General features: G+C 41.1%; 1 protein-coding gene across 1 annotated transcript in view; it reads right to left on the bottom strand.

The window, feature by feature from the left end:
- Positions 1 to 13,219, bottom strand: part of rad51c (RAD51 paralog C) — a 32,984-nt gene that overhangs the window by 18,520 nt on the left and 1,245 nt on the right. The window contains exons 5-8 of the mRNA XM_029700297.1: positions 12,824 to 12,957; positions 12,378 to 12,509; positions 4,941 to 5,007; positions 4,530 to 4,590 (exon numbers count right to left, since the gene is read on the bottom strand). Coding sequence (XP_029556157.1) covers positions 4,530 to 4,590; positions 4,941 to 5,007; positions 12,378 to 12,509; positions 12,824 to 12,957 — 394 coding nt within the window. The remainder of the gene's footprint in view (positions 1 to 4,529; positions 4,591 to 4,940; positions 5,008 to 12,377; positions 12,510 to 12,823; positions 12,958 to 13,219) is intronic.

Below are 13,219 nucleotides of genomic sequence, written 5' to 3'. Positions count from 1 at the left end.
CTTTTAGTTTTGTTTGGGGCTGATGAAAAAGCAGCCCGTTTGTACAAATGGTTCTGCATTCTATGTTCGTCCTTATGGAGCCGGTGTTTCTTGGAGCGTTGGCCATGTCAATGTGGTTTCTTGCTAGGATATCAAGACAGCTGGAACGTTTGATAGGACAATTTAGGACGTTCAAATTCCAAGAGAGAATAGTTAGTGTTGTCAATGTTTCTCATGTAATTTATCATTTTTAATCTTGATAAGCCCATGTATGTGTAACAAAAAAACAGGACCCACAGAGAATCTCATTGGCCGTTCACCTCCCTCCCTCCCCTTCCCTACCCCCCACACTATAATTACAGGATTGGAGCATAATGGCGAGTGGCAGCATGGAGTTTCTTAAGCAGCATTTTTATATATATAAAAATAAAAGTATGATTTTTTTATAACGTAAAACAAGTAACCATTTGTAGTATAGCTAGCAGACTTGATGAATTAGGGTGGCTAATAAAGGAAAAAAAGTTAACAGATATGCAAGCCTATATAGTGAAATAGGATCATGTAGCCGTAAATCCATTTATTAGCAATTTAATCCTAGTAAAAATTCCGTCTGAAGGACAAGTGGATAAACAGGTTAAGGCATGCATGTTTTTTTTTTAGTCTCGTGTAATGTAGGCCTACATTGGAGTGTCAGAATAATAGTAGAGAATGTTTCATTTCAGCTTTTATTTCTTTCATCACATTCCCAGTGGGTCAGAAGTTTCCATACACGCAACTAGTATTTGTTAGCATTGCCTTTACATTGTTTAACTTGGGTCAAACGTTTCAGGTAGCCTTCCACAAGCTTCCCACAATAAGTTGGGTGAATTTTGTCCCATTCCTCCTGACAGAGCTGGTGTAACTGAGTCAGGTTTGTAGGATCCTTGCTCGCACACACTTTCAGTTCTGCCCACAAATTTTCTATAGGTTTGAGGTCAGGGCTTTGTGATGGCCACTCCAATACCTTGACCTTATTGTCCTTAAGCCAATTTTGCCACAACTTTGGAAGTATGCTTGGGGTCATTGTCCATTTGGAAGACCCATTTGCGACCAAGCTTTAACTTCCTGACTGATGTCTTGAGATGTTGCTTCAATATAACCACATCATTTTCCTACCTCATTATGCCATCTATTTTGTGAAATAGATATACTCCGATTACAACCTCATTGATGCTTGATGAGCAAAAGGCAAACAAGTACACTTTCTACTCAGAGCCCGACCGATTTATTGGTTCACCAATATAAAAAAAATATATATTTCAAAACTTGGCCGATATAAGCCTTTTACAGATACAGATGCATTTGTATCAGTGTTAAATCCAAACTATCCAGTTATTTAGACCACGTAGAATCAAAATACAACATAAAGATGCATGCTAGCGCCCCCCAAAAAATATATTTATCACGGATTATTACAACAAAAAAAAAAATACTTGGATCATAATCGTATCCAGAAAATTGCCCATATCCGTTATGATACTTGTTTTGTCCGACTACTCAGCACTCCCCTGATGACTATGCACATTCTTTTCACTGGTACCCTTGCGACCAATTCAGAATGTGTCGCACTGCCAAATCAAACAGTAGCAAATGTGACTGTTTTGGGTGTAGTATCAAACCCTGTGTGAGGAGCTCCAGTCTTTCACAAGGGCAAGACACACGTTAACACCTCATAAAGACAGCCATTCATATAGAACATGATGTTAGTCAGCCTGTCTGTCTGTCCATTTCTCATTTAGTGGAGAGAGAGAGGGAGATTGGCAGCACACACTTGCTAACCTTTCAAACAGAGCAAGGCTAAACTACAGGGCACAATGACACACTAAAGAAGAGCCGTGCCGCCGGCAACCAAGAGACCTTGGGCTTTATAGACACTGAGCTTTTCTCCACTGACTGATAGGCAGCAGCAGCCATTGTAGTGAGAAAGCCAGGTGACAAAAGGCAGGCTGGCTCCATCTGCAAAGTGATGCACTTTACCTCCAACTACTGTAAGTGTTTGAGCAGTAGCACACTCAAACACACACTTACGCCAGCCAGGTGGCCTGAAAAGTAAGTGTCCATTGGGTGCTACTGTCCCTTGGTTCCAAGACTGGCATTTCCCTTTGGGAGGGGTGCACAGGACTGTGTTTATGCTTAGATATAAATCTGTCAAAATGAAAACTATATTTACGAGAATGCACTAGCTCTGGACTAAAAACTTCAAACACAAAACAGTCATTTTTTCTGAGCAGGCTGAACTTCACTTATGAAAAACAAACAAATCTGAAGAATGACATTGCCTCCCATTGTTATTCTAGAGTATTTTGGGGAACTTTTGAGCTTTCAGAGAAATAAAAAAAAAAGTAGAGCAGCCTCTCTTATGTAAGGCTTGAAAAAAAAGTTGGACAAACAGAAGAAATCGCTGCACGTAGGGACCAGGGTTTCCATTAGCCGGCAAATGCCGGCTTTTGGCCGATATTTTAATTTTTAAATTAATAAAAATTGCCGGCCAAACTGTCTAGGACCAAAATATTATCCATTGCAAAATAATGCTTTTTATTCATTGATGGTAATACCAGTCAATGTGCGCCAACTTCAAAAAGGCATATACAGTATATTCGGAAGGTATTCTAACCCCTTGACTTTTTCCACATTTTGTTACATTACAGCCTTATTCTAAAATGGATTAAATACATTTTTCCCCATCAATCTACAGTACCAGTCAAAAAAGTTGACACCTACTCATTCAAGGGGTTTTCTTTATTTGTACTATTTTCTACATTGTAGAATAATAGTGAAGACATCAAAACTATAAAACAACACATATGGATTCATGTAGTAATGAAAAAAGTTAAATCAAAATATATTTTATATTTGAGATTCTTCAAAGTAGCCATCCTTTGCCTTGATGACAGCTTTGCACACGCTTGGCATTCTCTCAACCAGCTTCCTGGATTGCTTTTCCAACAGTCTTGAAGGAGTTCCCACATATGCTGACCACTTGTTGGCTGCTTTTCCTTCACTCTGCGGTCCAACTCATCCAAAACCATCTCAATTGGGTTGAGGTCGGGTGATTGTGGAGGCCAGGTCATCTGATGCAGCACTCCATCACTCTCCTTCTTGTTCAAATAGCCCTTACACAGCCTGGAGGTGTGTTCGGTCATTGTCCTGTTGAAAAACAAATGATAGTCCCACTAAGGCCAAACCAGATGGGATGGCGTATCGCTGCAGAATGCCGTGGTAGCCATTCTGGTTAAGTGTGCCTTGAATTCTAAATAAATCACCAAAATACCACCAGCAAAGCACCCCCACACCTCCTCCATGCTTCACGGTGGGAAGCACACATGCTGAGATCATACGTTCACCTACTCTGCGTCTCACAAAGACACGGTGGTTGGAACCAAAAATCTCCAATTTGGACTCAGACCAAAGGACAGATTTCCACCGGTCTAATGTGCATTGCTCATGTTTCCTGGCCCAAGCAAGTCTCTTCTTATTATTGGTGTCCTTCAGTAGTGGTTTCTTTGCAGCAATTCGACCATGAAGGCCTGATTCACGCAGTCTCCTCTGAACAGTTGATGTTGAGATGTGTCTGTTAGTGTGTGTGTTATATATATAAAAAACACTAGTCACGACCCCACGAGAGTTCAAATGACAATAATCCAGTAAAACTAAAAAAAGTGATATCATTTGAGCTTTGGAAACAAGTACTTCATAAATGTATGGTGCAGGCCTCGTTTCACAGGAGCCTTGCAAAATAAGCTTTCCCTCAATGAACCAGCCTTAACGAATTGTTAATTTACATATAGAATTTGATTGTCCAACATTACTTTTATATACATTTTCTCATTTTGTTGCCGCCTAGAGTGGCCTCTTTCCACTGCCGTGGTGCTGATTTGCAGCGGCAATGGGGCGGGCTGGCCCTGGTTTTCTTAGACAGCAGTGTTTTGTTCATGCCAAGGCTAAATTAAATTAGAGAGCCCTAGACAGTATTTCAAAACAGCTGTGTTTTGTTATTTATTAATTAAAATGTTCATACAAATAGCCTATAGGACAGGTCGTTTGCAAATTATATTACACAAATATTATATTTTGAAGTTGTGTTTCATTACTGTGTAGGCAACTTGTTCTTCTAGGCTAAATATATTTTTTCCCAATGATATTCAGTTATGATTTAAAGCAGGGATGAATATGCAACGGGCAATGTTTTGTTTTTCAATAAAACTGGTCATGTGGATATAAGAACGTTGTTCAATATTATGACTTTACAGGCTAATTTATATTCAGTTAAAATTAATTACAATAATCTACATGCGATTTTGAGCACCGTGGGTGGACGCCCTAATGCGTTACGCACCCAATGCATATGGATGTCCGGTAATTTCTCAAATGTTTGGTAAATGTAAATATTGCCGGTCACGTTGTCCAGTGCCAAATTTTCCTAACAGAAACTCTGGCAGGGACAAATAAATGTGGTAGCATGTAGGCTTCCTTCCAGAGACCATCCATGTAAAGGGGTGTTAGTACAGTACCTGTGTGTGCCCTCCCAGTGTAGGATGAGTCTCTGTGTAGCAGCGTGACCCCAGCTCTCACCTGCAGATTTACAAGACCAGACACCCACACAGAGCCATGTTAACCACGTCTACAATCAGTGACCTAACCCCATGCATCATCAACACGCTCACATTTAACAACAGTTACTTAGCATAGCCACACATGACACTAAGAAATATTTATGAGCCTCAGGCGAAAGCTAATGTTACATTATGGTAAATGAGTTGGGTTTAAAAATTGGGAGAGGTATATGATTGGCTGAATTGCAAAATGTACTGTAATACTTGGCCCTAACCGTTTGTTACATCCTTTTCATGTACAGTTTAAGGGGAGGTAGGTATTATTGTTTGTAGCATCTACAGTCAGTGCATCACAACAGTCCTTCTCACCTAAGGCAGGGACAAGCTTCGATTGGCCACTCCAAACTTTTGTAGTCATCTGATTGGTAAGAACGACCTAAACACGAAGGAAATGGAAGTTTCAAGAGTTATATTATTCAAAGTCAGAGTGCACCTATCACTTTTCACAAATTGCCACAACAATTGATTTATTATGATCCCATTAGCCAACGCCAATGACGACAGCTAGTCTACTGGGGTCTGACACATATGAAAAAGACAAGACTTTACAATTGATATAAATTTAAAAAAACATTAACATGTAGTGTGTGTGCATCTAACAGTTACACGTACTGGGGCGGCAGGTAGCCTAGTGGTTAGAGCGTTGGACTAGTAACCGAAAGGTTGCAAGATTGAATCCCCGAGCTGACAAGGAATAAAATCTGTCGTTCTGCCCCTGAACAAGGCAGTTAACTGTTCCTAGGCAGTCATTGAAAATAAGAATTTGTCCTTAACTGACTTGCCTAGTTAATTAAATAAAAGGTAAAAAAACAAAAAATAAATAAAAATAAAAAACACACAAGTAGGTCACATTGGTGAGAGGCATTGCACCTTGGTGTTGCCTTATTGGTTTTTTGAAACAAGGTTTGCTGTTCACTTGCGCTATATAAAAGATGGTAGTTTCATGCATTCATGGCTCTGTATAATACTGTAAGTTTCCTTGAATTTGTTGTGGACCTGGGTACTGTTAAAAGACCCCTGGTGTCATAAGTGTGCGTGTCAGTGCTGTGTGTGAGTTGACTATGAAAACAAATTCGGAATTTCAAACAAAATGTTTCTTATAAAAACAAGAAGTAACGCAGTCCGTCTTTCCTCAACTCTTAACCAAGAGAGACTGGCGTGCATAGTATTAATATTAGCCCTCTGATTACAATGAAGAGCAAGACGTTGTTCTGAGCCAGCTGCAGCCTAACAAGGTCTTTCTTTGCAGCACTTGACCATATGACTGGGCAATAATCAAGATAAGACAAAACTAGAGCATGCAGGACTTGCTTTGTGGAGTGTGGTGTCAAAAAAAAGCAGAGTCCTTTCTCCCCAAACAGACCTCTCATCCATCTTCATGACCATTGAATCTATATGTTGATGTAAGGTAACACCAAGTAAGTCAGTCTCCTCAACTTGTTCAACAGCCACACCATTCATTACCAGATTCAGCTGAGATCTAGAATGATTTGTACCAAATACAATGTTCTTAGTTTTAGTGATGTTCAGGACCAGTTTATTACTGGCTACCCATTCCAAAACAGACCAACTCTTTGTTAAGGGTTTCAGTGACTTCATTAGCTGATGTGTACATTGTTGAAACATCAGCATACATAGACATGCATGCTTTGTTTAATGCCAATGGCAGGTCATTGGTAAAAATATAAAATATTAGAGGGCCCAGAGAGCTGCCCTGCAGTACACCACACTTTATATGTTTGACATTAGAGAAGCTTCCATTAAAGAAAACCCTTTGAGTTCTATTAGATAGATAGCTCTGAATCCACTATATGGCAGAGGTTGAAAAGCTATAACATGTTCTCAACAACAGGTTATGGTCAATAATATCAAAGGCTGCACTGAAATCTAACAGTACAGCTCCCTCAATCTTCTTAGTATCAATTTCTTTCAACCAATCATCAGTAATTTGTGTCAGAGCAGTACATAGAGTGCCCTTCTCTAGAAGCATGCTGAAAGTCTGTTGCTAATTTGTTTACAGAGAAATAGTACTGTATTTGGTCAAACACTTTTTTCCAACAGTTTGCTAAAAGCTGATAGGTCTGCTGCTAGAACCAGTAAAAGGCTGCTTTGCCACTCCTGGGTAGCGGAATTACTTTGGCTTCCCTCCAGGCTTGAGGACACATACTTTCCTCTAGGCTCAGATTAAGGATATGACAGATAGCCACCCCTATCTTGCCATCTAAGTTGTCAATGCCAGGAGGTTTGTCATTATTGATCAATAATCATTTTTCCACCTCTCCCACACCAACTTTACAAAATTCAAACTTGCAATGCTTTTCTTTCATTTGGCTCACTGTTCATTGTTGGCATTTTCTACCTAAGTTTGCCCACTTTGCCAATTAAGTCATCATTAAAATAATTGGCAACATTAAATGGTTGTGATGAATAAGCCATCTGAGTCTAATGAAGTTTGATTTGTCTTTCTGCCCATCATTTAATTTAAAGTACTCCAAAGTTTTTCCCCATATTTTTGTATTTCATTGATTTTGGCTTCATAATACAGTTTCTTATTTTTGTAGAGTTTAGTCACATCATTTCTCAATTTCCAGTAAGTCAGCTAGTCAGCCAGACTTAGCCCCTTCTTTTGTCCCATCCATTTCAGCCATGCAGTTTTTAAAATCCTCATCAATCCAACAGTTCTAAAAGTCAGTTTCTTAACAGGTGCATGTTTATCAATAATTGGAAGAAGCAATTGCATAAATTCCTTAAGTGCAGCGTCTGGATGCTCCTTGTTAAATCACATCAGACCAACAAATATTTTATCATCATCATCCACATAAGGGTCACAGCAATATTACAGTATTTAGACCAAGCTTTGGGAACTTTGGCTTTCCTGGATATAGCCACTATATTGTGATCACTGCATCCAAATGGGTACGGATACAGCTTTAGAACAAAGTTATACAGTATTTGTATAAATGTGATTAACACGTGGATGATCTTCCTGTAGTGTTTGTAAACACCCTGGTAGGTTGATTAATAACCTGAACCAGATTACAGGCACTAGTTACAGTGAGAAGCCTCCTCTTGAGCGGACAGCTTGATGAAAACCAGTCAATGTCCCCACTACTACGCTAGCAGCTAGCCAGTTGGTACGCCAGCTGCTACGCTAGGCTGCTACGCTAGCAGCTAGGCTAGCTTGACAGGCAGCTAGCCAGCAGCTAGGCTAACTTGATAAGCAGCTAGGCTAACTTGATAAGCAGCTAGGCTAGCTCCTCAGACCTGGCAGGATCACTGGACAGATCGTAGCGGTCCAAGCAACTGATGCCAACCAGCGTCGCAGGATCCAAACTCAAAAAGGTAGCTAGCTAGTAACCAAACTTTTTCAATAGACTTTCAAAACAAACTGAGCTTTCCCTCATTCAACAGGAAGATTGCTTTGTTGAATGCGGTTTGTCAACAATACTATTTTGCAATCAACACTTATCTACCCATTTATCCCTTGTTTAAAGAAGTAACTAATATCAAGTTGCCACTTTTGAAAAGGAACATTAAACAAGCCCCTGTAGGGATCCAATTGGTACAGGTTGTTCCTGAGTGCAAATAAGCAACAAATTACTAGAACAAAGTGAATTTACTCCATGTACCTTAAGAGAAAAAATACTGTCCAGCGCCATTCTGGCACAGAGCGGGTGTCCCATTTGGACCTCAATCTACCTGGCCGCTTAAATCAGCATTGCACTTATAAGAGCCATTTTATCTCTTGGAATGAGAGCGCTTAGTCTAGATGCATGGTTGGATTGGGACCAGACATGGACGATTGTAAATACTGAGTAAGGAAAGAGAAAGACAATGCAAGTCTGGCAAGCCTGATTTCGGTTGGGCTTGGAAGTAGGGCTCAGATATACAGCACTGCACTATACATTATAGTAGTTTGCAAGAGGGAGCGGGCAGATAGGCTCTCTATCCACCGGATGTGTACCAAGCTCACTAAAAGTGGCAGTAATAAAGCCTCTCTTGAAAAAGCCAAATCTTGACCCAGAAATTATAAAAAACTATCGGCCTATATCGAATCTTCCATTCCTCTCAAAACTTTTTGAAAAAGCTGTTGCACAGCAACTCACTGCCTTCCTGAAGACAAACAATGTATACGAAACGCTTCAGTCTGGTTTTAGACCCCATCATAGCACTGAGACTGCACTTGTGAAGGTGGTAAATGACCTTTTAATGACGTCAGACCGAGGCTCTGCATCTGTCCTCGTGCTCCTAGATCTTAGCTTTTGATACCATCGATCACCACATTCTTTTGGAGAGATTGGAAACCCAAATTGGTCTACATGGACAAGTTCTGGCCTGGTTTAGATCTTATCTGTCGGAAAGATATCAGTTTGTCTCTGTGAATGGTTTGTCCTCTGACAAATCAATTGTAAATTTTGGTGTTCCTCAAGGTTCCGTTTTAGGACCACTATTGTTTTCACTATATATTTTACCTCTTGGGGATGTCATTCGAAAACATAATGTTAAATTGCACTGCTATGCGGACGACACACAGCTGTACAATTCAATGAAACATGGTGAAGCCCCAAAATTGCCCTCGCTAGAAGCCTGTGTTTCAGACATAAGGAAGTGGATGGCTGCAAACTTCCTACTTTTAAACTCGGACAAAACAGAGATGCTTGTTCTAGGTCCCAAGAAACAAAGAGATCTTCTGTTCAATCTGACAATTAATCTGGATGGTTGTACAGTCGTCTCAAATAAAACTGAAGGACCTCGGCGTTACTCTGGACCCTGATCTCTCTTTTGAAGAACATATCAAGACTGTTTCAAGGACAGCTTTTTTCCATCTACGTAACATTGCAAAAATCAGAAACTTTGTCCAAAAATGACGCAGAAAAATTAATCCATGCTTTTGTTACTTCTAGGCTGGACTACTGCAATGCTCTACTTTCCGGCTACCCGGATAAAGCACTAAACAAACTTCAGTTAGTGCTAAATACGGCTGCTAGAATCCTGACTAGAACCAAAAAATTTGATCATATTACTCCAGTGCTAGCCTCCCTACACTGGCTTCCTGTTAATGCAAGGGCGGATTTCAAGGTTTTACTGCTAACCTACAAAGCATTACATTGGCTTGCTCCTACCTATCTTTCCGATTTGGTCCTGCCGTACATACCTACACGTACGCTACGGTCACAAGACGCAGGCCTCCTAATTGTCCCTAGAATTTCTAAGCAAACGGCTGGAGGTAGGGCTTTCTCCTATAGAGCTCCATTTTTATGGAATGGTCTGCCTACCCATGTGAGAGACGCAGACTCAGTCTCAACCTTTAAGTCTTTACTGAAGACTTATCTCTTCAGTAGGTCCTATGATTAAGTATAGTCTGGCCCAGGAGTGTGAAGGTGAACGGAAAGGCTGGAGCAACAAACCGCCCTTGCTGTCTCTGCCTTGCCGGTTCCCCTCTTTCCACTGGGATTCTCTGCCTCTAACCCTATTACAGGGGCTGAGTCACTGACTTACTGGTGTTCTTCCATGCCGTCCATGGGAGGGGTGCGTCACTTGAGTGGGTTGAGTCACTGACGTGGTCTTCCTGTCTGGGTTGGCGCCCCCCCCCTTGGGTTGTGCCACGGCGGAGATTTTGTGGGCTATACTCGGCCTTGTCTTCGGACGGTAAGTTGGTGGTTGTAGACATCCCTCTAGTGGTGTGGGGGCTGTGCTTTGGCAAAGTGGGTGGGGTTATATCCTGCCTGTTTGGCCCTGTCCGGGGGTATCATCGGATGGGGCCACAGTGTCTTCTGATCCCTCCTGTCTCAGCCTCCAGTATTTATGCTGCAGTAGTTTATGTGTCGGGGGGCTAGGGTCAGTCTGTTACATCTGGAGTATTCTCTTGTCTTATCCGGTGTCCTGTGTGAATTTAAATATGCTCTCTCTAATTCTCTCTTTCTCTCGGAGGACCTGAGCCCTAGGACCATGCCTCGGGACTACCTGGCATGACTCCTTGCTGTACCCAGTCCACCTGGCCATGCTGCTGCTCCAGTTTCAACTGTTCTGCCTGCGGCTACGGAACCCTGACCTGTTCACCGGACGTGCTTGTTGCACCCTCGACAACTACTATGATGATTATTATGATTATTATGATTATTATTATTTGACCATGCTGGTCATTTATGAACATTTTAACATCTTGACCATGTTCTGTTATAATATCCACCGGCACAGCCAGAAGAGGACTGGCCACCCCTCATAGCCTGGTTCCTCTCTAGGTTTCTTCCTAGGTTTTTGGCCTTCCTAGGGAGTTTTTCCTAGCCACCGTGCTTCTTTCACATGCATTGCTTGCTGTTTGGGGTTTTAGGCTGGGTTTCTGTACAGCATTTTGAGATTTCAGCTGATATACGAAGGGCTATATAAATAAATTTGATTTGATTTTGATATAAAAGGGAGGATGTGGTTATCACTGGACTCTTTATAGTTGTTTCCCTTTCCATGAGCTTTTATTAAGTAATGAAAATAATTGTCATCAGATAAAAAGAAGGGTTAAAACGTCTTCGGGATAGGGGGCGGTATTTTAACGTCCGGATGAAAAGCGTGCCCAAAGTAAACTGCCTGCTACTCAGGCACAGAAGCTAGGATATGCATATAACTGGTAGATTTGGATAGAAAACACTAAAGTTTCTAAAACTGTTTGAATAATGTCTGTGAGTATAACAGAACTGATTTGGCAGGCGAAACCCCGAGCACAATCCATCCAGGAATATTTTTTTTGAGGTCAATCTGTTTTCCAATGGGTTTCTATGGTAAGCCCGTTTTAATAGAAATATGCTTGCAGTTCCTATAGCTTCCACAAGATGTGAAATGAAGAAGTAAGGCTTTTCAGAACGAGGGTCCAGCCGAGTGGACTCTACTGTTTTGATGCGCACTCCAGGTCACACGCTTCACGTTGTTCTTATCCGGTATTGAACAAAGTTTATCCCGTTCTAAAATACCTAAAGTTGGATTAGGAAAGTTGTTTGAAATGTTTGGACAGCGTTTACAGGTAACTTATTAGATATTTTGTAGTCATGCTGAGCGAGTTGGAACCGGTGTTATTCTGAATCAAACGCGCCAAATAAATGGACATTTTGGAGATATAACGACGGAATTAATCGAACAAAAGGACCATTTGTGATGTTTATGGGACATATTGGAGTGCCAACAGAAGACGTTCTTCAAAGGTAAGGCATGAATTATATCGTTATTTCTGAGTTTTGTGTTACGCCTGGCAGGTTGAAATCTGATTTTCATGTGTTGGTCTGCTGGGCGCTGTCCTCAGATAATTGCATGGTTTGCTTTCGCCGTAAAGCCTTTTTGAAATCTGACACAGTGGCTAGATTAACAAGAAGTTAAGCTTTAATTTGGTGTATTGCACTTGTGAATGTATGAAAGTTAAATATTTCGAATAATTGTTTGAATTTCGCGCTCTGCATTTTCACTAGATGTTGTCAAATCGATCCCGTTAACGGGATTTGATCCATAAGAAGTTAAGACAGAGGACAGATAAGAAAGGAGTGCACGTTGGTGAGTAGGGTTGCAAAATTCCAGGAACTTTCAATACATTTCCTGGTTTACCCGAAATCCCGGTTGGAGAAAAACCAGCGAATTTATTGAAATCCCGGTTGGAGAAAAACCAGGGAATTTATTGAAAGTTCACAGAATTTTGCAACCCTATTGGTGAGGCAACATCTGGGGTCTTTGACACTAGGCTAAGTGGACATGGGTCACAGGTCATACCGCGACGTTGTGATTGGTGGCCATCTGGATGAGCCGCTGGGCGAGGCCGTTCAAGAGGCGGGTCCTCTGGGAGAGGTCATCAAAGTCATGGCGAAACGGGAAGGCAATGCTGTCAATCACCACCAGCCGGACCTGGATAGGATTAACAAAGGTGCCCAAGTTACCATCCAAAAGCCACAAGCAAATGAGTTGCAGATTTACATTGGAACATGGTTTCTGCTAAGTAATTTAATACTAAGTAATTAATGCTGTCTTTGAGGTTTCAATGTTCCTTATTTTTTGTTAGCTATTCTATTTTGCTCCAGCCAATCCGGAAATCTAGCCATCATCATTTTCTATGAGCATTTCAGTTAAGAAATTCCTTTGACTCGGAACAGAGCCCAACCCCTTTGGATTTGATTGGTTGGCTGTTTTGGGATCAGTGACGTATTGGTGGGGATTGGTACCCCAGGGTGCTGAGCCAGGAAGTCAGCCAGGAGGTATGTCTCTGCCAACAGCTCCACGTAGTCATGGCAACGAACAAGGAATAAGTTGGAGAGGATTGTTTCCACAGTGAACCCCTTCAAGGCTTCCTGCTGTTCTGGAAAAGGAAAAAAGATAGAATACAGTAGACAGTAAACTACTAAATGTCTCCAATAGGCTTAAATCTAAGACAGAACCCTTTTTTTCTATAGTGTTGTTCATTTTGTGAACAATCGACTAACCAGTGATTGAATGCATGCACCAGTACTGTTGATCACAATATGTGAGCATTTACAAAATACTATCTCATCAGTAAACCATTTTCTTCATAGACTAGTATACATTTTACATGTGTATGACAACGTAGCGATACCAATGTA

The sequence above is a fragment of the Salmo trutta genome, chromosome 19 (genome assembly GCF_901001165.1).
Source record: "Salmo trutta chromosome 19, fSalTru1.1, whole genome shotgun sequence".
Taxonomy (NCBI): Eukaryota; Metazoa; Chordata; class Actinopteri; order Salmoniformes; family Salmonidae; genus Salmo; species Salmo trutta.
Note: the sequence above shows the minus strand (reverse complement) of the source record. Positions and strands in the feature narration are given on the sequence as shown.